Source organism: Corella eumyota, chromosome 4 (genome assembly GCF_963082875.1).
Source record: "Corella eumyota chromosome 4, kaCorEumy4.1, whole genome shotgun sequence".
In the NCBI taxonomy this organism is placed as follows: domain Eukaryota; kingdom Metazoa; phylum Chordata; class Ascidiacea; order Phlebobranchia; family Corellidae; genus Corella; species Corella eumyota.
The window spans coordinates 941,763-962,909 of NC_137493.1; the positions used below are offsets into that span (position 1 = coordinate 941,763).

At 29.0% G+C, this 21,147-nt stretch overlaps 5 protein-coding genes across 5 annotated transcripts; 4 read left to right on the plus strand and 1 right to left on the minus strand.

Annotated features, from left to right (window-relative positions):
- Window positions 1-123: 123 nt before the first annotated feature.
- LOC145750556 (GATA zinc finger domain-containing protein 1-like) lies at window positions 124-1,249 on the plus strand. The gene has a single exon (XM_082566623.1). It carries the CDS (start codon window positions 187-189, stop codon window positions 862-864), a length of 678 nt encoding a protein of 225 aa, XP_082422749.1. The 5' UTR covers window positions 124-186; the 3' UTR covers window positions 865-1,249.
- Window positions 1,250-1,283: 34 nt separating this feature from the next.
- Window positions 1,284-7,552, plus strand: LOC145751287 (peroxisomal targeting signal 1 receptor-like). Its single transcript, XM_082567401.1, has 15 exons — window positions 1,284-1,434; window positions 1,592-1,741; window positions 2,016-2,132; window positions 2,239-2,308; window positions 2,621-2,804; window positions 3,290-3,415; window positions 3,576-3,686; window positions 4,008-4,151; window positions 4,439-4,509; window positions 4,848-4,970; window positions 5,136-5,222; window positions 5,645-5,786; window positions 5,914-5,997; window positions 6,188-6,285; window positions 6,682-7,552. The coding sequence occupies exons 1-15, from the start codon at window positions 1,317-1,319 to the stop codon at window positions 6,917-6,919; spliced, it is 1,863 nt and encodes a 620-aa protein (XP_082423527.1). The 5' UTR covers window positions 1,284-1,316; the 3' UTR covers window positions 6,920-7,552.
- Window positions 7,553-7,950: 398 nt separating this feature from the next.
- Window positions 7,951-13,616, plus strand: LOC145749412 (ethanolaminephosphotransferase 1-like). Its single transcript, XM_082565172.1, has 10 exons — window positions 7,951-8,080; window positions 9,119-9,187; window positions 9,513-9,690; window positions 9,877-10,017; window positions 10,125-10,240; window positions 10,629-10,737; window positions 10,875-10,923; window positions 11,352-11,532; window positions 12,180-12,362; window positions 13,258-13,616. Exons 1-10 carry the CDS (start codon window positions 8,036-8,038, stop codon window positions 13,318-13,320), a joined length of 1,134 nt encoding a protein of 377 aa, XP_082421298.1. The 5' UTR covers window positions 7,951-8,035; the 3' UTR covers window positions 13,321-13,616.
- A 1,036-nt stretch (window positions 13,617-14,652) lies between these two features.
- Window positions 14,653-21,147, plus strand: LOC145749411 (ethanolaminephosphotransferase 1-like). Its single transcript, XM_082565171.1, has 10 exons — window positions 14,653-14,728; window positions 15,017-15,085; window positions 18,148-18,325; window positions 18,703-18,846; window positions 19,211-19,329; window positions 19,692-19,797; window positions 20,187-20,235; window positions 20,309-20,474; window positions 20,738-20,920; window positions 21,001-21,147. The coding sequence occupies exons 1-10, from the start codon at window positions 14,684-14,686 to the stop codon at window positions 21,100-21,102; spliced, it is 1,161 nt and encodes a 386-aa protein (XP_082421297.1). The 5' UTR covers window positions 14,653-14,683; the 3' UTR covers window positions 21,103-21,147.
- On the minus strand, window positions 14,797-17,893 carry LOC145749410 (uncharacterized). The gene is made up of 2 exons (XM_082565170.1): window positions 17,695-17,893; window positions 14,797-17,247 (listed from the first exon to the last, which is right to left on the minus strand). The coding sequence occupies exons 1-2, from the start codon at window positions 17,714-17,716 to the stop codon at window positions 15,437-15,439; spliced, it is 1,833 nt and encodes a 610-aa protein (XP_082421296.1). The 5' UTR covers window positions 17,717-17,893; the 3' UTR covers window positions 14,797-15,436.

The window sequence follows — 21,147 nt, forward strand, 5'->3', positions numbered from 1 at the left end:
TTTTGATTGCAAATAAAACAATATTTAAAAATTAAAAAGTTGACCAAAAAAATAAAAAGTTACGTCACTGCGGTTAGGCATAATTCAGTTACAACATTACTTTCAATGCTGCGTAATGTTTAATTTTGCTGATTTAGCAAAAACTCTGCGTAAAGTTAAGGTTACGTGATTATAAAGCTTTAGGTAATGCCTTTTGGAGTTACCTCACCTCAGTGTAAAACCTGCGAAGCTGTAACCAGTAGCATATGGAGGCGGGATGGCCATAACGACTACATTTGTCAAAGTTGTTTTATTAAAAACGAAAGTGCGAAAAAAGAAGTCCTCGAAGAAACTGCAAATGGGAACGGAAAATCTAAAATTGTGACTCGAAAAAGTAATATTAGGTTAAAATCAACTCGAAGCAAGGTTATTGCTAAAGGAAAGAATCGCAGAACTGGTCTTTTTAAGTCAAAACGTTATCCGAAATCAAGCACATCAAACTGCACAAACGTTGTCAGTGATTTTATATTTTACAAAGCACAATATTTTCAAAGTGGAGATATAGTATCTGTAATTGATTGTGACAACAGACAGACTTATTATGCGCAATGTAACCGATTTATGACAGATTTATTAGGCTCAAAATTTGTGTCATTTACCTGGTTACTTCCTATTCAAAAACTTGACCCAAATGCTGATTTTGATCCCAGTTTATTTTACTTAGGACCTGAGGATGATATTATCCATGATATGGCTTGTGTTGAATTTGTAATGCATGCTCCTGCTGATTATTATAAAGTTTTAAAAAGTCATTATCCAACTATGCCTACTTCACAACCTAAAAACTTTATTAGTGCTAGTCTTAAACCTTGTCTAAAAGATTAAGGATCTTTAGTAGAACATTTTTGCAACAACAATCTTAAGAGTCACAAGATAGCAAATTGACCAAGCAACAATGAATTTATTAAATATTATCCTAACCTTTATTAGAGGGTTGGGTAGCATTTAATTAAATCCATTTTAAACCTCTTTTAAAATAACATATTTTTTTATTGTCATAGGTTTGTACTCAAGCATTCTTTATTTAACAATAACTTTAGTTACATTTGTTAAAGTTTTGCAATTTATTAAACTTTTCTATTTGCCTTATTTTAATGTTTTTGTATGACTAAACTAAACTTGCTAATTGTATTCTTGCATGACCTAAGCAACATTTAAATGACTTGCAAAATTTTAAATTAAATGAATTCTAGTTTCCTTTATTTTCACATAAACCCCTTTTTTATTATTTGTTTAGATTTGAAAATGTTATAATATCAATTAATATTTAAACTAAAATGTCGGGAATGAAAGATTTAGTTTCGGGCGAATGTGGGACCTCTAACGCCCTCGTGCGGGCAACTCACCACTTCACTAAAGATCAATCATTTAAACGTGAAGGTTTTCAAAGACAGGGTAAATTAAAAATACTTTAGTAGTTGTTGTTTTCTATTAATTTTTTGTTAAATACCACTTTACTTTTTTTTTTTTAAATTGTTTTTTTTAATTATATATATATACTTATTTTTTAATGTTTTACTTTTTTTAAATATTCAAAAATAATTTTTTTTAGTTCGGCGAAGTGGGGAGCAAAGTTTTGTGGATGAGTTTTTAGTGGAGCAACAAAATCGAGGAAGATCTCAACCTCACAGTTTTCACATGAACACTTTGCTCCGTGAGGTCCGGAGTTTAGAACATCCAGGACCTCTTGTCCAACAACATGGTACTTTAAACTTTTGGATATATTACTAGTTAATAACTTAACCCCTGATTGGAATTTAAATTGTTGCAATATGGTTGCAACTTTCAACTAATACTGGCATGTAATAATTTACCTGTGTACCACAAACAGCAGTTTTAGCTACTTTGTTTGGCCCTAGATTGGACTTATCTTCTATTAGACTTCATTATTAATATAGTTTACACACATACAAAATTAAATTTCCATTTTAAAAGAAAAAAAACATTTTAAATATATTTATATGAATTATTTTTAGGTCCTCCAAATTTAGTTGTTGCAGAACAATGGAGTAAAGAGTTTGAACAACAACCTATTATGACATCACAACCTGGTCATTCACAAGCTAGTTGGGTGGAAGAATTTAATCAAATGGGTAAAAATGAAATTTTTTTTTATAATTTTTATTTGTTTGAATAAATCTGTTTCAATATGCTATTAATGTTGAATGTTTGGCTATTAATGTTGAAATTTTATTGTAGGTCCAATCGAGGACAAATTTACGGAGGAATTTTTACACCAACAAACCAACCACAAGATGGAGCAAGCTTGGTAAGTTTTATAAATATTGGTAAGAAACTTGGCAGTGTGGTATACTGGTTATGGCATTGTACTATGAACCAAAGGTTTCGGGTTTGAGTCGCACCAATGCCACAATATTCGCCCTTGAGCTCAGCATTTACAAATACTTTAAAAATGTCACAACAGCACACCCTTACCCAAAAAATTATAAAAATTTATTACCCTAAGGTAATGTTGAAAAACAAAATATTGGTGGAAAATAGTTGATCATAGAATTGTATTGACTGCTCTTCTAAAATATCAAAAATAAACAAGAAGTTAGTTCGAATATACATTTTTTAGGATCCAAGAACTGGATGACAAAGAAGAAGTGGAAGATCAGGGATTACAAAGAGCAGCTGGAGAGATGTTGGATTCAGTTCGGAACGATTCAAAAATATCAGGAACTCAATTTATGAAATTTGTCTCCGATCTCGCCAACAAGAAATCGGATGATTGGTCAAACGAATTTCTTCAACAAAATAAGGTTTTATATTTTCTATGTAAATAGTAAATTTGTGTAAATATTGATTATGTTGTAATTTTTGGAAATTATTGATTTTATGTGTTATGCAATTTTGTTTACATTATATATTTTTATTACTTTTACTTTATGTTAAACAGAGAATGCACTTGGCTTTACAACATAAGGTAGTGGGTTTAATTCCCAACTGCTTCCATGCTGTAGCGCCCTTCAGTAAAACATTATAAACTGTATAAAGTTCTGCTAAGCTAAAAAAACAATCAACAAATTAGCAAAAGAGCAATTATAATCTATAATATACCAATCTGTCAAAGTCAACTCGAAACTGGGTCGGGGTAACAAATGTTACTCTATGTTTAGGCTGTAAAGTCGACCTTCCTAAATTAAGGATAAGTAAATATGAAAAAAAATAGGTTATGTTAACAATTGACTATTGTGAGAACAAAATTCTATTATTGCACTAAATTCTTCTATGATTTAAATCACAGGCAAGCACTTCATCCAACTGGGCAAATGAGTTTGAAAAAGTCTATCCTAATCTTCACCCAGATTCATGGAGTGATGAATATTCAAGGCAGTTATCAAATGAGAGTCAGAAAGCTGTTCCAAACACTGTGAGAATAAGATTTGGATAAATTTTGTTTAAAAAGTGTTTTTTAATTAATTTTTTTTTTAAATTTAGATTATTTTTTGTATAAATAAAGACTAAGAGTTATCTAATTTTTAATTGTTAAAAATAATTTAAATAATTATTTTAAAATTTTTTTTTTGTAGGATCAGGAGGAGTTTTGGGACAACCTCCAGGAGCAGTGGGTGGATGCGATGAAGAGCGATCATCAAGATTGGTTGGATGACTTTCAACAAGATGCCTACAACATCAACAAGGTTTCCTAAAACTAAATTCTTGAAATGTTTCTCCTAAAAAATTTTTTTAGATTTTTTGCCATCTTCAAATTTATTTATTTTATGTGTTATATTTTCCAATTACAATAGAATTAATATTTTCCAATTACAATATTTTTCTTGCCCATGTGTAATAAAAACAACTTATAGTTGCCCATGATATGTTAACCCACGCACACCACAAATAGCAGTTTTATTTATTTTGAAGCCGTATTATTTGGACATGTATATATATTGTCCAACCAAGCTCCAATAAATATCTATATATATCACATGATGATTAGTGATTTGTTTTTTCCTTAGGAATATGATTTTAAAGAAGAAAATCCATTTAAGGATTTGGAAAATTCATTCGAAGAAGGCTTAAAAAGAATGAGGTTAGGGGATTTACCTAATGCAGTACTCTTGTTTGAGGCAGATGTACAAAGTAACCCAGAACATATTGAGGTAAAAATAAAAACTTTTTGTCTTGTTTAATATATCTAAGTGTACCTAATTATCTTTAGTTTTTGGCTAATTTAATTGTTATAACATGGTCGCAACTCTTAACTAATATTTGCTTGCAATAATTTACCCACACACCACAAACTGCAGTTTTATTCATTTTGTAGGCCTATAAATTAAACAAGTTCCATTTAGTTTCATTTTTATAAAATATATTTTCAATGTACAATATTGTACTGGTAAACAATGTTAGAATTAAACTCTAAGTTATGTTTAATGTTTTAATACAGGGTTGGCAATACTTGGGCACAGCTCAAGCCCAAAATGAACAAGAACAAGCAGCTATCAGTGCTTTACAGAGGTAATTACTTATATTATTGTTTAAATACAAATACTTTTGTTTTTTGAATGTCAATACTTGATTTTATGGGATATTATAGATTATAATTGACTAAAGTTCTGCTGGTAATTAAGTGCTGGCTCAGCAGAAGTTCATACCATTTATAGCACCTTACTCAAGGGCGCTACAGCATGAGAGCAGTGGGAATCAAACCCACACCTTTAAGTAGTGTAGCAAGTGTTCTGACTACAGCACCTAGCTACGGATAAATATTTAAAAGCATAATAAAAAACAGGACATTTTTAATTAACTAAACTGCCATTATAACATGTTATATCTAAATAAAAATAATTTTTTAGATGTTTAACATTACAACCAGACAACCTTCCAGCTCTGATGTCCCTAGCAGTAAGTGAAACGAATGAATCGATGCAGTCTCAAGCTTGTAAGACTCTTAAAAAGTGGATTCAAGCCCATCCAAAGTTTGTTTTAACTTAACATGTTTAAAAACTTAAATAACTACAAAATGGGGACTTGATAACAAATTGTTGTAATTTAAAAAAAAACGAGAAATTTAAAATATAGTATGTTAAGCCTTTATGGTCTTTTTTTTCAATTTTAAACATTTTTTAAAAAATTTTTTTAAGATATAAAAGTTTGATACGAAACCCGATTGTGAATGATTCTCCAACTAGGGATAGTCCCACACAATGGATAGGAAGCATAGCTACAAGGTAAAATAAAAATTCGAAAAGTTTATAAATTCTTACCGTCAAATATTCTGTAAGAGTTGCAACCATAATACAACAATTTAAATTCCAACCAAAAGGTAGAGCTATCAACTAGTATTAAAAAAAATTTTAATTTTAGTTCATGTTTTTAAATCTATAATTGCCTTTTTAGCTTTAAGAAATAGAAAAGGGGTTAGTTTTTTTTACATTTATTCATCCTTGATGTGGGAAGGTTGACTTCATGACCTAAACATATAGTAACATCAGTTACCCCGATCCAACCTCAAGTTAACTTTATTAGTTATGGATATTATAGATTATAATTTCCCAATAATTTAATTGCTGATCAAGTGTTAGCTCAGCAGAAGTTTGAACTGTTTATGGTGCCTAAACTACTTGCAAGTTAATAACCCCCTTTTTTATAGTGAATTGTTCCATGAAGTCCAGGAATTATACGTCGGAGCCGCCCAACTTTCACCTCACAACCCTGATCCCGATGTCCAATGTGGGTTAGGAGTCCTGTTCAATTTGTCGAGTGGTTACGACAAAGCTATCGACTGTTTTCAAGTAAAAACTTAAATTTTATTGTTTGTTATAATATTCCAAAGTTTTAATTAATTGTACAAAATTATTTTTTAATAGCATCTTAATTAGACTTTTTGTATTTTTTTAAATTATTATTTTCACTTTTTAGTCAGCATTAGCAGTAAGACCAGATGATCCTTTATTATGGAATAAGTTGGGAGCTACATTGGCAAACGGGAATAAATCTGAACAGGTTTGTTATTAAATGTTTTTAATTTTAAACTCGGTCCCCATCAAACTTAATTAAAATTTTTTGTACTTTAAATAATTACAATTTCAACTATTAAATTTGTTAAATGCATAGTATTAAAAACTATATTATGTCAATTTTTTTATAATATTGCAAACATTTTTATTTATTTAATGTAATTTCTTGCTTGCAGGCAGTGGAAGCATACAGGAGAGCATTGGAATTAAATCCAGGTTTTATAAGATCAAGATACAACCTTGGAATCAGTTGCATCAACCTTGGTGTTCATAGGTAAGTTAAACATACAAGTTTTAAGAAAAATATTTAAGGATGGATTATGCCTTTTTTAATATCTCTTTTTTATGTGGTTGGTTTTGGGAACACCATCATTTAAAAGTATAAAATTTTGGCAATAAAAGTTGTTGCCTTTTCGTTGTAGTTAACATTGCTCTCATGCTGTAACTTGATTAAGCATTAAGGCATTATAAACGATATAAACTTCTTGTTAAGCCAGCACTTTAACAGAAATATAATTATCAGGCAATTATAATCTATAATATCTAAAACTGTAAAAGGCAACTCGAGACTGGGTTGGAGTAACTCATGTTACTCTATGTTTAAGTTGCGCATTCGACTTTCCCACATTGAGGATAAATTAACATAAGAATAATCTTTTTATTATTACAGAGAGGCAGTTGAACATTTTCTAACAGCGTTAAACACACAACGAAGTGGTCAAGGACCTAGGGGGGAGGTTGGGCAAATGTCTGAGAATATTTGGTCCACGTTAAGAATGGCGTTGTCATTCCTGCGAGATGATGACTCATATGAGCTCGCCAACCAACGTGACCTGGATGCTCTTTCTAGAAAATATGGGGTTGATCCGAGTCATAATAATTTAAAAGAAGTTGATCCAGTGGCATAATTGTGCCACAAATCACTTGGCATAATTGTGACATGTGTCATGAACTAAGTGGGATAATTGTGCCATGAATAAAATGGCAAAATTTTGCTATAAATTAAACATGCCACGGCATAATTGTGACATGTGTCATGAACTAAGTGGCATAATTTTGCCATGAATAAAATGGCAAAATTCTGCTATTAATTAAACATGCCACGGCATAATTGTGACATCTGCCCAAACTGAGTGGCATAATTGTGCCATAATTAAAATGACATAATTATGCTATAACATACATAAAATGTTTGTGTCATGACTTGAGTGGCATAGTTGTCCCATAAATTGCGTGGCATATGTCACATACCTTTCTAACTTTACTGTGTTCAAGAGCTTTTGTTTTAATAATTTTACAATTTAAAAAAAGTGTTTTAATTAAGTAGTGACATATTTTGCAAACAAATAAAAATGTGTCTATGTTGTACATATTAGTTAAATACCCCATTAAGCTTTTGCCTTTCTTTGTTTTGTATTTGCTTTTTGTTTAAATGGAACTTTGATTTTTAATTGTGTTTTTTTTGGTAGTGGTTATTTGTTGTTTAAATATTTAAAATCTATGCATGCAATTTTGTATTTATATTCAATTGCTCAATTAATTTTGTATAAAGAAATTAATGTTTTAACTAAGTAATATTTATAATTAGTCTTAAGTTAACTTTGGTAGGTTTAGCAGGCAGCGTGGTGTAGAAGTCAGATCACTTACTATACTGCATTATGTCGTGGGTTCAATCCCCACTGATCTCATACTGTAGCGCCCTTGAGTAAGGCGCTATAAACATTATGAACTTTTGCTGTGCCAACACTTAATTAGCTGCCAATTATAATCTATAATATCCCAAACTGCCACAGGCAACTTAAGACTGGGTTGGGGTAACGGTTGTTGTTACTCTATGTTTAAGTCGCACATTCAACCTTTCCACAATGAGGATAAAGATATATAAAAAAATAAGCGAAGCGTATTAAGTTAACCTGTTTAATGCATGACTGATTTAGAAGAATTACGAGGTCAACCCAAATTTAAAAGTTTTGTTGAAGAAATTTGTTTGAAAAGTTGTTTTACATTAAATATAAACTTTTAAGATGTATGTAAATGAAGAAGCATTAAAAGGGTTTTCATCTTATAAGGTAAGTTAAATTTGTTTGAGTTTTAGATAAATTTAAAACGGGTCAAAGCTTACAAATACAAAAAACGTAAAAGTAATTTATCTGTCCTGACTGTCTGTCACTTTTGTCAGTCTGTGTGTCTGTTTTTGTTCAACATAATTTAAATCAATTTACAAATTTTAAATGTTGTTATTTAACTTCAGAAGTTTATATTTAAAAAAGTACAATAAGTTAATCTTTGGTGACCATGCCATAACATACTTTTTTTTTTTTGTATATATCTTTATCCTCGATGTGAGAAAGTCGAATGCTCGACTTAAACATAGAGTAACATAAGTTACCCCGACCCAGTCTCGAGTTAGCAGTTTGCGATATTTTAGAGACTATAATTGCCCGGTAATTATGCTGCTGATTAAGTGCTGGCTCAGCAGGAGTTCATACCGTTTATAGCGCCTTACTCAAGGGCGCTACAGCATGAGATCAGTGGGGATTGAACCCACGACCTCATGTGTGGTGTAGCAAGAGTTCTTACCACTACACCACTTGAAATCTTTACGTTAACATTAATACTTTTGGCATGTTTTAAATCATTAAATTGATTTTGTCATTTTTTCCCATCGCATTGTTGTAATATTAATCCAGTCTGGAAAGTAGGGCAGTTTTCGACGAGATCTCGTGCGTGCAAGCGTAAAAAAATGAGTGACCGCGCATGCACGCGTACCAAAATTTCCGGTTTAGGCGTGCACGCGTGATACATGTTAGCATGTTTTAGGCGTCAGTACTGCGCGTGCACATTTTTAAGACACCAGGCGTGCAAAACGCTAATTCCAGACATGCATTTTTTTTAATGAAAAAAAAAAAAATTGCTGTAATATTAATTGTATATCGTATTTATTATTTACTTTTATCAATGTGCGAAAAACCAAAATAAAAAAAAATATATATTTTAACTCAGGACTGTTTGATTGTTGTTTTTTTTTAAATAATTACCGTCTGTCTTGTTTATTATATTAGAGAAAGTAATAAATAAATATTTTAAACTTTTTGTTTATATTTCAGTATAGTTCTATTGATAGTTCACCACTCTCTAATTATGTAATGCACCCATTCTGGAACAATTTTGTGAAGGTTTGTTGTTTGTTTAATTTTAATTTAGTAAAATATGTAGAATTTTTGCATTGAAACTTGCATGAAAAAACCTTCCCATAATAACATTTATAGATATTTATTGAAAATTATTTTAAATTGTCAAACAAATATATACTATTGGTCATTTTTTGAACATTTTTTAATCACTTCAACTAGTTAAACATACATAAATTTTTATTTTTAGTAAATTTTATGCTATTTTACAGCAATTTTAAAATAATTTATGTCAGATATATATAATCCACAAAATGTAAGGGTTTTGCAGTTTTTGCGCTTTATAAAAAATAATTTATTTTATTTTTAGGTTTTTCCGTTATGGGTAGCCCCAAACTCAATAACCCTGGTTGGTTTCTTCCTTCTAGTTCTTCAATTTACAGTTTTAAGTATTTTAGATCCTTATATGGATGGTAAATATATAACAACTGGACCAAGTTGGATTTGGGCTTTCTGCGCTTTTTGTCAATTTTTTGCACATCATTTAGGTAAGAAGTATAAGTTGTAACTAAAATATTTAAATTAAATTTATTTAAAAAAAACGTAATATCATCTAAAATGGTAATTCTTTTTTAACTATTTTTTTATAATCTTTACAATCCTTTTTAACAAACAAAAGTTTTGATTAAATTATTAATTTTATTTTTTGTTTTTATTTTATATTGTTTTTATAGACGGAGTGGACGGCAAGCAAGCTCGTCGAACTGGTACCTCATCACCACTAGGGGAGCTGTTTGATCATGGCTTAGATTCATGGAGCGTAACCTTTTTCACTGTGAACATTTTTTGTGTTTTCCCATTAGCTGGTGTTTCAAGTAAATTGAATTTTAATAAATTAATTCAGATTCTTATTTATTACAGTTATTAATTATAATTTAGTTTTTGTTTATTTAATTTAAAAGATTTGTTTTTATTATTATAGATTATCAGTTTTTTGCTGTATTATGGTGCGCTTTATTTCCCTTTGCGTTTACACATTGGGAGAAGTACAATACCGGGGTTTTGTATCTACCATGGGCTTATGATCTAAGCCAAGTTGTAAGTGATTTATTTATAATATAAACAGTATTTACAAAATTAAAGAAGTTATTTTTTATTTAGAGTTTTATATACATTTTATTTATATACATTTACAGTGTAAAAGGCATACAACTTTTTTGTTATTTATTTATCCTTGATGTGAAAAGGTCGACTCTACGACCTTAACATAAAGTAACATTTGTTACCCCAATTCAGTCTTGAGTTAATTTTGCTACTTTAGAAAAAATACTACATAAAAGCAGTGAAAATTAAACTAACGATCGTATGTAGTGAAGTTTAGTGTTCTAACCACTACAACATGCTGGGCCTTAATCGTTAAATTTTTCGATCCTAATTTTTTTTAAATTCGTATTAATTATACATTTAATTTTTTGTATATTTTTAGGTAATGTTTATTTGTTATTGCCTTAGTGCATGGTATGGAATACAAATGTGGGAAGACATTTACATTTTCGGCATCCCAGTCAGACTTCTAATGCAAATTATGTTTTATTGTAAGTAAAATTAAAAATAAGTAAAAATTTACCTAAAATTTAACTGCGTAAAAGTAGATATATTATATATTATAAAGCATATGCTAACTAAACAGACAAATATATTGTTGTTTAATTTTATTATTTCCTCTTTTTAGCCTCTGCGTTAGTTGTTGCAATTCCTGTTTCAATCCATAATGTTTATCAGTGAGTTTTTTATTTTAATTATTTGTGGATAAAAGATATTTTTTAAATGTAACTGTTTGTTATTTAATCAATTTATTAGTGGTATTTTTGTAATAAAAACAGACATTTCGTAAATTTAATTAATATCATATGTTTTCCTGTATTGGCACGTAATTGGCTGTAACAAAATTCATTTTAAAGTGTTTTATATTACATTAAATTTAAATATTTATGTATACCATAAAATACATTTCTTAGCATAGTTATTATACTAATATGCAGTTGGTTTTAATCAGAAATAATAATTTTGGAAATTTATAAAAATAAAATGAATTTTAAAACTTATATCTATAATTACAATAACATATAGGCAACGTGAGACTGGATCGGAGTAACTGTTGTTACTCTATGTTAATTTATATACAAAAAAACTTAAATTCTGGATTTAGAGCGAATAAAAATGGAACAGGAAAATGCCGAAGTTTGTATGAGATCATAATTCCGTTAATCTCCACAACCTTATGTTTTATCATCACTACAGTTCTCGTTATTATTTCACCATCTGATATCATGAACTCCAATCCAAGGATGATTTATTTTCTTGTTGGAGTAGCTTTCTCTAATATTGTGGTGAGTTTTTTTGTATATATTTTATCCTTGATGTGGGAAGGTCGAATTTCACGGCCTAAACATAGAATAACATCAGTTACTCCGACCCAGTCTCGAGTTGACTATAGCAGTTTGGGATATTATAGATTATAATTGCCCGATAATTATGCTGCTGATTAAGTGCTGGCTCAGAAGGAGTTTATACCGTTTAAAGCGCCTTACTAAAGGGTGTTACAGCATGAGAGCAGTGGGGAATAAACCCACGTCCTCATGTGGTTAGCAAGTGTTCTAACTACTACACCACAACCAAACTGCCAGTTTAGAATTAATTCACCTAAAATTTAAATACTAGTCAATAGCCTGCCCTACAGTCAGAATTTTAATTGTCGTAATATAGTTGCAACTCTTAACTAATATTTGCCTGCAATAATTTACATGCTCACCACAAACAGGAGTTTTATTTTGCAGTCCTTTAAATTGTTCTTTAGGTTCCATTATATATAGATTCAGAGTTCAAATTATTATATACATATTGAGTTAAATAAAAACATCATTTAAAAATTAAAATTGGTTAAATTTTAAATATTATTTAGTTTAAACTATTTAGTTAAAACTTTAATTTTTAAAGATATTTTTCATTTTTATTTTAACATTTTTTTTTGTTTTAGAGTCGAGTAATAGTTGCACAAATGTCCAACACTCGGAGTGAAATAATCAACAAGTTTATTTACCTTCTCATCATCTGTGTTGTCATAATTGTCGCAACCAATGATGTCATAATCGAGTTTTATACTTTGTTGGCTGCTAATATAGTCATGACCCTTGCTCACCTACATTACGGAGTAGTAGTTGTAAGTAATTTGTGTCATTTTTTTTGTAAAATTGAAAAAATTTTAATTTACAAATTGTTTGGTTTAAAAATGCTAAAATTAAAAAAAGATTGGTTGTAGTTAATAATAGATAACGTTTTTTTATTAAAAAAATAAATTTTACAATAAAAAATTTTTAAATATCATTATCTGACCTTATTATATCAACATATATGTGTAAAGTATATTGACAAACTAATCATTTTATTTAAATTGTCAATTTAAACTTTGGACATTGATCAAATAATTTTAAACTTTGTTAAGTTGGATAAATGTAATGTGTAATTTCTACATCATTATAACTTGTAAAATTATTTTTTTGTATAAATCTTTATCCTTAATGTGGGAAAGTCAAATGCGCGACTTAAATATAGAGTAACAAAAGTTACTTCGACCCAGTCTCGAGTTGCCTGTGGCAGTTTAGGATATTATAGATTATAATTGCCCTGTAAATAAACTGCTGATTAAGTGCTGGCTCAGCAGGAGTTTATAGTGCCTTACTCAAGGACGCTACAGCATGAGATCAATGGGAATTAAACCTACGACCTCATGTGTGGTGTAGCAAGTGTTTTTACCACTACACCACGCTGCCGGTAAAAATCAATTTATTAAATTAAATATTGTTTTTTATATATGTATATATTAATCCTTAATGTGGGAAGGCGACTTTATGACCTAAACATAGAGTAACATCAGTTACCCTGACCCAGTTTCAAGTTAACTTTGTTTGTTTGGGATATTATAGACTATAATTGCGCGGTAATAAATCTGCTGATTGTTTTTTTAGGTCAGCAGGAATTTATTTAGCTTTGTTAAAAAAATTGGTATTTTAATTTTTGTTTCATGCTAGAAATATAAAATTAATGTTTTTTTTTAGGTTGACACTTTAGCAGAACACTTCAATATTTTTGTATTTTCAACTAAGAAGAAAACTGCATGACTAGCACGCTCTAGTGGTGATGAAAATCAAAAACTTTTGGACACTAAAGATGAAGTTAATAAAAACGAAGAAGAGGTTTAATTAGATTTTAATTAAATATTCAAAAAAAGACAAAAAATAAAAAAGTTTTTGTTAAATTTTTTTTTTTACTCGGACCAAAAATGTTATTTGCAAATTTTTTTTATTAATAGGAAACTTATTTTAATATTGATGCAATATCTAAGTCTAAAAAACTAAAAAAAATGTAGTATTTTAATGCTGTTACGTATTAGTTGTATTACTAGTTTGGCTTAAACATGTGCTACCTATAATTTAAAATTTATTAAAACTAAAAAAAAGCAATGTATATTTCTATTTTATTAAATTAAGTAATTAAATTTGAAAATTTTTATAAATTAAAAAATATTCAAAATAAATATGTCTTCACTTGAATTGTAATTTAAGTTTTAATTTCTATCTCTTCTAATTTTAAAAACTGTGATTTTGAATATTTAATGTAAAATGTGCTGAAGCCTTAAGTAAACATTGAGTTATATAATCCCATACCATGCTGGTTATATAACATTTTTTATGTGAAATTAATTATTTAGAACTTTAATTTACATCAGACTAAAGTGTATTGTAAAGTATATATAAGGTTTATATGTTCGTACTAGGTTTTAAAATGTATTTTTATATTTATTTTTGTGTTATATTGAGCTTTATAAGAGGGTTGCAAAATAATTATTTTTATTTTATTGATTTTAATAATTTAATAATTTTAGTCAGAAAAGTAGTGCTGTTGTGTGTTTTTTAATTATTCTGTGTTTATTTTATAAAATTTAAATGTTTGTGTGTTTTTGTGATATTTTGTTTTTATTTTAAATGTGGGTTGAATAGTTAAATTAACAAAAACTAACTAAACAGAATTTTTAATGTTATAAAAAAATTAATTTCTAACTTTTTGTTGTTTTTAGAACAATGTTCGTTTAATAAAAACTAAAAACACTGAGAATTCACGTTTATTTTAACAGCACTTGCACAGTTTTGAATTAAAAGTTTGGCTTTATTTACAGTGTGTAAAGATAAGACTTAAAATAACATTAGTTTAATATTTTATTATTGGTTTTTTAACAACTTACATATACCATGAGTATTTGTGGATGTTACAGTTTTTATTTAGTTAAATTTTTTAAGTTATTTGTATAAGATATATTTAAGTTGGCATTTTTTTTGAATTGTTTTATATTACAATTATGGAATGCATTAATTTATATTATTAACGCAGATTTTCATTTTTTTTACTGTTAATTAGCAATAATTTAATTTTAACTTTTAATTATTTGATTACAGATTAATTGTTGTAAAATTTAATTAATTTAAAATGTATATCAGCAAGAAACAGTTGGCTGGTTTTTCAACTTATAAGGTAAATTTTAAAAATTTTTTAAATAAACTGTTTTAATGAATTCTAAATTAAAAACCAAGTTATATTAATTTCAATTTTTTTAGTATTTTTTAATTCAATATTTTAAACATTAGCACAAACTAATATCAAAATACTAGCAGAAACACTCTAATTTCAACACTGTAAAAACAACTTGAAATATTGTTTTAAATCTAGTATATTAAGTTCATCTTTTTATAATTGTTTCAATAATTTTTAAACCTAAAACAGCATTGACAATAAATTTTAATTTGATTGCTTTTTGAACAGTATAATTGCATCGACACATCACCTTTATCAAATTACATATTCCATCCTTTTTGGAACCAAGTCGTTAAGGTAAATTATAAAATTTACAATAAAATAAAATTAATTTTTGGTTCAAGCTATAATATACTAGCAACATAAAGTTTTTATATTTTGTTTGGTTTTTAAGTATTTAATGCATTTCAAACCTAAAGGATACGAAGGAAAATTAACTAAAAAAATGACAACCTTATATTTAATTAGTTTGTTACATTTAAATTGCTAGATATTCATACTACTTAAAAGGTTAGGTAAATTTGTATGTTGATATGCTTTATATACTACATATATATAGAGAAAATACTAGAAATCAGTGTGTTTTACTGTTAAAAAACGGTACAAAATAGGAACATAATCAGTTTAAAACCAGTAAAAGTGTTAAACTTATTCAATTTCTTCAAGCCTTTTTTTGACTTCGATTATTCTTTGCTTCAATTCTGTGAGCCCATATTTTACTTCAGATTCATCCACTTCATTCCCTTCACCTGAACCATTTACTCCGTTGGTTGTATCTGAAACATTAACTTCTTTGTCACAAATCTTTAAAGCCATTTCGCATCCAACTCTAGCCACATCAATGTATTTTTTACTGTATCCACCTGCAGCAATATGAGCCAGGACACAACGAGCAATGTTATACACAGCCCACATGTAAGTGCCTTCGTTCTTCTCAAACAATTTCTGGATTCCGTTTTCTTCGCTTTTAAATCCACATTCAAAAGCTTCAAAGGCCTTTTCAAATTCCCCTAGACCGGCAAAACCCTTCATAGCTTGTATACAACAATTTGCCGCCATTCCAATTTTTAAATTTTGCCGAGAAATTTCGAATAATTCAGCGCACTCTTCTAAAGCTAGTTGCCTTTCTTCTTTATTAAGGAAGGAAAACATCTTACAGTTGGCTTTGACAATGTACTTCTGAGCATTAAGGATAGTATATGCAGTACCTTTAACTTTTTTCAACTTTCCACATTCAAACATAATATCAGGGGCCCCATCACGCGACTTATAAGCTTCCTCTTTTCCTTTTCTCAATCTTTTAAGTCTATCCTCCGGACTCTCTTGTCTGTAAGAATCTTGAAGAAGTCTTGGGACTCGGTAATTAGCATCGGTTATGTACTCATGGAGCAGAGGGATTTTAGTCATCTTCTTAACTTCGACAGCCATATAATAAGCAAGATCCCCATAGTATTCACATTCTTTTTGGTCATCTTCTTTCATTAGGTTCTGCAGGTAAAGAACGACCCTTGCAAGAATATGAAGATTGGCTATAATCTGCTCAGCCAGGCAAACTTTTTGATACTGTTCGGGAGGCAGCATGTTTCCAGTTTCTTGCAGGATCTTGTAGTTATTCTCATTTAACTTCCCATTTCGTTCCACAGCAGCTTTAATGGGTAGAAGTTTGTTATTTGCTTCACTTTCTGTCATCCCATTTTGAATGCAGTGCCACACAAAATCTTGCAAGTTGCTTTCATTTATTTTGACAGTGGTGAAGATATATTCATTTATCTCATTTATATCTATTTGTTTTCCAACTGCCACACAACATTTAACAATATGTTGTGCTTGGGTTTTTGGGTTAAGATTTTTTTTAAACTTTAAAGCATCCATATCTGGTTTGCTCTGAAGCAAAGGTAGGCAGCAACCTGGATTTTCCAAGATACAAATTGTCCAAATTTGTTGGACAGCTTCTTTGAGCACATCTGAAGCTTGTTTCAGCTTTGATTTGTCAGGACCCTGGACCAAAGATTGCCCTAAAAGGCCGTACACATGACAGGCTGATATCACCAAGTTAAAATCTGTTAAATTCCCTGCATGAAGATAGCTTTTAAGATTTTGAAAAAGCAAGTGCAGATGTTGACTTAAATGGTACAAAGTCTTATCATCCTTGGCTTTTCTATTATCCTTATCTACTAAACATAACACAGACTTTAGCGCCACTTTGAGATATTTCTCTGGGTCTGGATTGGGCAGATTAGAGTGAGCAGATTCAGTAATAGTGATAGAGCCATCCCTTTCAATAACATCAACTTCATAACTGCCCAATTGCGATATAAGTTGCTCGGATATAGCTTTAGGATTTTCACAGAAACATCCAAGTATTGCTTCAATTAAGCAAACCGGTAAATATTCATGGGAAAAAAATTTCCATGCTGCTTGTAAATGTGGAAGATGTTGTGAAACTACTGTTTCGTGATCTAAATTAGTAAATTGAAAAAACTAAATTAGTAAATTGAAAAAAAAAAAACTAAACTAAATTGAAATTGTTATTTAGTCTAGGCAATTTAGTTAATTAAAAAAGCTTTAGATGAATTTAGAATTTGAAAACTTAAAAAAAAAAGTTAGAAAAATTAAGATAAATACAGAATTTAAAAACTTTAGAAAAAAAGAATTTAAAAACTTAAAAAAACAATATTGAAATCGAAACTTTAGAAAAAGTGTGGCAGTGTTTAAAAAAGGAGTTTTAGGTTTGATTTTAGCTGCTGTTATGTTTACATTCCTTATATAACTAAGGCATAATTTCATGATGAGTCATAAAACATTAAAAATTTAGTGATGTAGCAAGTCAAAAACAACTAAAACTGACAAAATTTATCGTTTTTTCGTGCTGTAAAATTAGTCAAAAAAAACATAAAATAACTTACCTATTTCTTCTCTGTTCGGCATCTTTTTAACTTTAACAATAGTCACCAAATGAAAATACTTTCAAAATCACCTTAAAACTTTAAATTATGTCACAAATTTGCCTTTTTAAATGTTGTTTTTTTGATTAAAATTGCAACACAAAAATTGTTTTGAAAATTCCTTAGGTAAACTACCTGGGGATTTCCCTACAGGTGGAATTATTTTTTTCATTTTATGTGTTCGATTCAACATTAAGTGACGGTAAAAAATTGTAAATATGGTAAAAAAATAAAAATAAAAAGATGTTAAAAAAAACAAAAACAAAAAAAAATGTTAAAATAAAATTAGCAAAAAACACATTTTTTACAAAAATAAAACAGTCTAAAATAGACACCAACATCAACTCAACAAATTAATGTACAAATAAACAAATATACACTCAACTCTAAAAACTATCTTATTTTAAATCACAGTTAGTCCCATTATGGCTGGCAGCAAATATTCTCACATTCACTGGATTTCTCCTCTTAGTTGTGCAGTTCATCGTAATGTGTTGTTACGACCCAGATTATAAATCTGCTGAACATGATTTGATCCCGTCTTGGGTTTGGTGGTTCAGCGCGTTTTGTCATTTTACTTCACACACTTTGGGTAAGTATTTTAAGTAAATAAGTTGCAATTGTTTAACACTTTACAAAATTGATTTTTCTTAAAGCTTTTTAATGTTATTCTTTTCGTTATTTTGGGATAGTTTTGTATAACTATTTTTTAGGTGTATATAAAGATGTACATATTTAAATTTTGATGACTGCAACTATTTTAATTACATACAATTTTTAGTTTGTGTTGAACTTCACACATTTTTTCTAGCAATTAGTGACAATACATTAGTTCCAGGGTAAATAAATAAATAAATTCGAAGGTTTCAAAAAACCGTACAAACCTACAAAAATTAAAGATTTATTTTATTATCTTTTTAAGTGGACTTTAACCTGTTAAAAAGTTGTCTTAGAAATCTTTATTTTTAGACGGGATTGACGGCAAACAAGCTCGTCGAACCAACACCTCATCACCACTAGGGGAGCTGTTTGACCATGGTTTGGATTCCTGGAGTAGCTCGCTGATTACGATGAACGTTTTGTGCATTTTTAAGCAAGAAGCTTTTGGATTCGGTAACGAAACAAGTTTGTGATACAGTAACCTACTGAATTTAATCTAAAATCCAACCAAAACAATGGAAATAAATTAAGTAACGATTCACTTTGTCTGTACAATGGCGTGAGCATGTGGTTTTTGGTATATTTGTTAAAAACATTGGTTTGTGGTACGAAAGGTCTTAGGTTCAAGCCTCGCCGAACCAATAATCGATTTTTTTTATATTTTTGAAACTCGAAAATTAAGTTTAATAAAAATTATAATCACAAGACCGAAATTTATAAAAATAAATATGAAAAATGTAATCATAAAAACTTGCACAAAAATTACAACTCTTGTTGTTTATATTATTTTTTAATTACAATTTTTATATTTTTAAAGTACCTGGCGGATACATCAGCATCTTATGTCTAACCTCATTCGCTATCATCACTCCTCACTGGGAGAAATACAATACAGGGGTCCTCTACTTGCCATGGTCCCTAGATCTTAGTTTGACAGTAGGTTTCTGTTCGTTTTAGTTTACTTTTTAAGTTGTTTTCTGTGTTTCTTAGTCATTTTTATGTTATGTTATGTTTAAGGGAAATAAAATACTGTTGTTACTTCGCCCTAGTCTCAAGTTAACTTTGGCAGTTTAAAACATTGTTTTTTTATATTTATTTATCCTTAATGTAGGAAAGTCGACTTTGCGACTTAAACATAAAGTAACATCAGTTACCCTGACCCAGTCTCAAGTTGACTTTGGTAGTTTGGGACATTATAAATAATAATCGCCCTGTAATTATGCTGCTGATTAGGCCTGGCTTGGTAGGAGTTTATACGGTTTATAGCGCCTTACTAAACCCTTAATCTTGAATTGCAGGTGATTACGATATGTTACGTCATCACAGCTATGTTTGGAACTTTATTTTGGGAAACAAAAATATTTGGGATTAGTTTGACCATGTACATTGCCATGGTTGTATGTGGTAAGTTATTTGTGACGTCATAAACATTTTAACTAACTCGTGTAAACGCTAAAACAAATATTTTTATTTTTTAATTTAACTTAAAAAATGTTTTTGTGTGTTCGTTTAAAGCATTTAAAGTATTATTGCTACTGAACAAAACTTAAATTTAATAATTTAAATAATTTTTCCGCTAATTTAAACAGTTTATTTTCTTAATTAGCAGCTAATTAAATTGCATGTTAGAATCAAGTCAGTTTTAAAAAAATAGTTATAATTAACAAATTAATAAAAAACATTGCATGGCGGTCAGCTTATACTCATTTAAGATGTAATTATAAATATTATGCTAGCAATAGCAATTTTAATTCAGTAAAGTTCTTAATATCTTTGGTTTTTATTCCTTCTAGTAAGCACAATTCCAATCGGAATACCATTGACAATATATAACATTATCAGGTAATTTTAACTATATTTTAACCTACATATAACTCTTTAAGCTTAACTATAACCTAAATATTATTTAATTCAGTGCCAACTTGAACCAGAATGGAAGGGGTTTGTCTTTTATAGAAGGAATGAGGCCTTTAATATCACCGTTTATATTATTTGTTGTTATGTTTATAATCCGATATTTAGTTGATGGAAATGACAGAATTTTGTTGTTTTTGACAGGAGTTGTGTTTTCGAATATTATGGTAAGTTAATATCACAAGTTAATACCGTTTATAATGTCCTACTTAAGAGCTCTACAGCATGAAAGCAGTGGGGATCAAACCTAGGACCTCATGTAGTAAAGCCAAGTGTTCTAACCACTACACCATTTTTGAATGAATAAATTATTTTTTGACAAGTATAATCAGTATGGACCAAAAAGAATATCAATAATGAAAGTTAATTATTAGTTTAATTAAACAATTAACTATTAAATTTTCTTTAACAATTAAATTTATTTTTTTAGTGCCGTTTGATTATTTGTCAGATGACCAAAACCAAATGTGAAACTTTCAACAAATTAATTTTAATATTAATTTCTTATTTGGTCTTAATTTGTTTAACAAATACTAAAAATATCAAGTTTTATATTTTGGTTGGCACTACAGTGGTCACAACTCTTGCTCATATACATTATGGAGTAGTAGTGGTGAGTGTTTTGTGACATTTTATTTAACTATTATTTTTTTTTTAATTTTTACAAATGTTGATTTAAAAATTTATTTTTAGGTTCGTGGTTTAGCAAAACATTTTGATATTTGGGTTTTTACACCTGGAAAAAGGAATTCAAATACTAATGGCATCAAAACCTCAAAAAACAACAAAAACTAGTTTTCTAAATTTGCAGCTTTTTAGTGTTACTTGTTTCTTCATGTA